Genomic DNA, 4,193 nt, shown 5'->3' with positions numbered 1-4,193 from the left:
ACTGTGAGCGGGCGCACGTGGCGGCGGCGGGGTGGGGGGGGCTGTGACAGCGGAGGGGGGCGTCTGGGCCCGCCGTGGGAGCGCGCGTGTGCGGGGTGGTGGATCTGCAGGTGTCTCGCCTGGGTGTGTGCGTGTGTCTGCCTCCGAGTTTGTGCTGGGGACTGCAGGGAGAGGTGGTGCCAGTCCAGGGGAATGTTGGGGCTGTGGCCCGTCGGGGTGTGTTCGTGAGTCCCCCCTTGTTATGTGTGGGGCTCCGGTTGGGGGTGCCGTGCCTGAGGGGTGGGTGCTCTGTTTATGTGTGGTGTACCTGTGTGTGTATGTAGTTGTTGGTGTGCGCACGCGCATGTTCTCTGTGAGAGTTGTCGGTGTGTGCTTTTCGGGGTGGGGGGGTGGCGGTGGTCTGTGTTGCCATTGGGTCTGTGTCGCGTGTGGAAGGAGAGTGTGGTTGTAGTGGGCTTGTGTGTTGCTTGAGCGTGCTGTGTTGGTGTGTTTATGTGTGTGTTGCCCGATGTGCTGTTTGAGTGTAATCCGTGTGTGTTGCCAGTGTAGACTGGCTGCGACTGTCTGTTTATCTCCAGGCATGTGTCTCAGTCAGCGTTTGTGTTGGTGTGCCTGCTTGGATGCCCGGATCTGTTTTCTGTCCAGGTGTCTGTGTGAGTTCAGCATGGGTGTGTGTGTGTGTGTGGTGTGTGTGTGTGGTGAGGGGCTGGCTCAGTCTGTGTTTGGCTTGTGTGTCTGGCTTCACTGTCTGGGAATGGAGGACTGGGCTCCACGGGGTCTGTGCAGTGCAGTCGGTGGGTGTTGCTGGCAGCCTTTTGCATGCGGCTGTGTCTGAGCCTGTGTGTGTGTGTGTGTGTGTGTGTGTGTGTTAAGTCTGAGGGGCTCGTCTCTGTCATCGGCTGGCTTGTATGTGTCATGTGGGCTGCTTGTGTGTAGTGTTTATGTCAGTCACGTGAGACCAATGTTTTCTGTGGGTGCTTTGGGTGTGCGTGCTGCCGGGGCTGTGTGGGGTTAGAGTTAGCGTGCAGGGTGTGCGTGTGCTGGGACAGGCAGTTGGTGATGGTGTTTCGGGGTGGGGGAGCTTGGGTGCTATCTGCTGTTGTGGCTGTGTCACTGCTGCCATGAGTGCTGATGCATCTGGCCTGGTGACCTGGGTCCCTCTGGGCCTGATTTCCATGTCCTGGGTCTGAGAGTTGGTGACAAGTGGGTGTGTTCCAGTTGCATGGGTCTGTGGATGTCCATAGATGCTGGATTTGTGTTGGAAAGTGTGTGGGTCCAGAGGCGCGTGGAGCTCATCTCGTGGGTGTATGTGTGGGGGAGCGGTATGTGTGTTTGAGAAGTGTGGCAGTGCCCATTTTGTGTGTTTATGCTTGTAATGGCTGGGCTATGCTGTGTGTGTGGTGGGGGGCGTATCGTTTGTGGTCAGGGTGTGAGATTCTGACACGACACGGTGTGCATGTGAGGGGTGGAGGGGGTAGGTCGCCAGCCAGTATTCATTGTGCTGAGCTCCTCTGATGGGCTGTGTGTATGTGTGTGTCCGTGTGTTGGTCAGAGTGTGTGTGTGTGTGTGTCCTGTGTAGAGTAGCAGTGTCCCAAGACTGGGCCCAGCTCAGCGTTCATGTGCAGATGAGTGATGGGACCGCCAGTCCTGTACAAGCCCCTTATGAGTGTGTGTTGTGTTCCCTTCACACCCTCTCTCTGATTTGTCTGTTGGGTGCTGTGAGCTGTGTGTGGTGGTCAGTGTGCCTGGCTGCGTCTATCACTGTTTTGAAGTTGGCCCCACCAGCCCCTGCCCTGTGAGAGTCCATTGAGACCCTGGTTTGTTATGGGAGGCTGTTGTACCCACACAGCAGGCACACCCCTCCTGGGTCCCAGGAGCCCCTGTCCCTACTGTGAGAACTCTGGTGGCTCTCCCTGTCCCTGATCCCTGTGCCGACCACCATGTTGAGGGGAAGCTGACTCAAGGGCCAGCGCTGGCTCTGGGCTAGCCCCCTAATTGGGTGCTGTCTTATGGGGCCATCTGGGTATAGTGTGGGTACCATCCAGGGCTCCCTCCTCCAACCCCCATGTGCGCTCATGGCTGGGTGCTGGCATGGGGCCCTGGGAAGCGTTGTATATTGAGGTATTTGGCTGACTGCAGCCCTCTCCACTGTCTTGCAGGCCCCAGGGAGCACCATGGCCCGAGCACGCCAGGAGGGCAGCTCCCCGGAGCCCGTAGAGGGCTTGGCCCGTGACGGTCCACGACCCTTCCCCCTCAGCCGCCTGGTGCCCTCAGCCGTGTCCTGTGGCCTCTGTGAGCCTGGCCTCCCGGCAGCCCCTGCTGCCCCTGCCCTACTGCCAGCTGCCTACCTCTGTGCCCCCACCGCTCCACCCACCGTCACTGCCACCCTGGGGGGCCCCCGCTGGCCTGGGGGTCCCCGCAGCCGACCCCGAGGCCCACGCCCCAACGGTGAGTGCCTGTCTCACACCAGGGATCATGGATGCTCAGACCTGGAGGAGCAGAAGTGGGAGCTAGGGAGCTAGCCAGTGTGTGTGTGTGTGTGGAGGGGGGAATGGCTGGCCAGTGGGGCCACTAGGAGGGTGTGGCTAGTGTGGTCTTTGTGTTGCAAGAGGCAGGAAGACTGAGTGGGAGGCTGGGGGTGGGGGGGAGACCGAGTGGGAAGTCCCTCCTGGAATCTGACTGCAGTCCCCAGCTGCAACCCGCCATCTTTTCCGGGCCTGGGGCAACAGCTGTTTTCCCAGACAAGCCCCCCCCCAACATACCCAGTCTGGGTCCCTTGGAGCTCCCAGAAGATTGTATTCAGAGAGGGAGTGGGCAGAGAAGGACTGCCACCTAGGGATTTTGGGGAGATACGGGGTGGCCTTTTGCCTTTATCTGCATCTTTTAGGTCTGGGCAGCCTACTTTGCAGTTCTAGGAGGAGAAAGGAGAGGGGGAGGGGCCTTTGTAGTGGGAAAGTGAGGGGGGTGAGTCTTGGGGAGGAAAGGGTTAAAGGTCCCCTGCCTGATGGACTGTTAACCCTGTGGTGGCTGGCTAGCCCCTTAGGAGGGGAAAGATAGTTCTGGCTTCCCTCTCCACCCCGCCCCCACCCTGTCCCTGCAGCCCAGGAGGTGGGGAGAGAGAAAACTTCCCTGGCTCAGTTTCCTGGCAGCCTGGGAAGAGGGCACCCCCATCTCAAGGCCAGAGTCACAGGTGTGGAAACTGAGGCCCTGATTGTAGACCTTAGGGCACCATCCTGCCAGACCTGGTCTGATGGGAGGGCTACAGGTCTGCAGGAGGCAGTGGGCATCTCTGGCATCCCAGTCCCAGCCCGGCCCCCCGCCCCCCTCCAGGCTTGGGCTCAGAGGCAGCCAGTCTGGCCTTCTCGGTCTCCAGGCCCCTGCCACATCCGGAGGTGTGGCTTCACTGTGGTTGGACATGAGAGGGCAGGAGACCTGAGGCTTGTGACTCTCGAGTACTCAGAGTACTCAGTGCAGTATCCCTATGTGACCTTGGACTGTTTCTTAGCATGGGCCTCAGTATCCCCATCTGTCAAATGGAGCAGGCAAATTTTAGCCCGGTTTTGGCTTAGAGGGACTCAGGTCAGATAAGAGCAAAGACTTCTCCACTAAGTGGGGAGTGAGGAGCTCTATAGATAGAGGAGCCCGGGGAGGCTCCCCAGGACCACCTTTCACTTCCTAGCGACCGGGCAGCAGCAGCTGAAAAATCTGGCTCTAAGGGGAAAACAGAATCCATGGAAGTGAGGGGAGGGGCGGAGAAGAGAAATCAGGCGGCTGGAAAGGGGAGGAGCAGGCCTAGGCTAGTGGTTCCTCGGGGACACCTCTGGGTCTGGAGGGCAGGGGTGCTGACCACGCCCCTGGCTTTTCTCAGGTCCTCAGCCCTCACTGTCGCTCGCCGAGCAGCACCTGGAGTCGCCGGTGCCCAGCGCCCCAGGGGCCCTGGCGGGCGGCCCGACCCAAGCCGCCCCGGGAGTCCGGGGGGAGGAGGAGCAGTGGGCCCGAGAGATCGGGGCCCAGCTGCGGCGGATGGCGGACGACCTCAACGCGCTGTACGAGCGGCGGGTGAGTGTTGGGGGAGTAGACGGCAGGTGGGACTTCCCGCCCGGAGGGGGCTGCGGGCGGCCCCGCCAGATGTGCGGCAGCTGCTGTCCTGCGCGGCGGGGTCGCGCTGGGGACAGGCAGGTGGGGGACGGCG

At 60.9% G+C, this 4,193-nt stretch overlaps 1 protein-coding gene across 2 annotated transcripts in view; it reads left to right on the top strand.

The window, feature by feature from the left end:
* Positions 1-4,193, top strand: part of BBC3 (BCL2 binding component 3) — an 8,231-nt gene that overhangs the window by 782 nt on the left and 3,256 nt on the right. Inside the window, exons 2-3 of one of the 2 annotated variants that reach the window (XM_004694234.1) lie at positions 2,161-2,449; positions 3,870-4,060. In XM_004694234.1, coding sequence (XP_004694291.1) covers positions 2,176-2,449; positions 3,870-4,060 — 465 coding nt within the window. In that variant the 5' untranslated portion in view covers positions 2,161-2,175. Of the gene's footprint in view, positions 1-2,047; positions 2,450-3,869; positions 4,061-4,193 lie in introns of those variants that run through there. The other variant, XM_012733437.1, reaches the window with a different exon arrangement.

Source organism: Condylura cristata, unplaced genomic scaffold (assembly GCF_000260355.1).
Source record: "Condylura cristata isolate star-nosed mole 26May11 unplaced genomic scaffold, ConCri1.0 scaffold00041, whole genome shotgun sequence".
Classification (NCBI taxonomy): Eukaryota; Metazoa; Chordata; class Mammalia; order Eulipotyphla; family Talpidae; genus Condylura; species Condylura cristata.
This window is presented reverse-complemented; position numbering and strand designations above follow the sequence as displayed.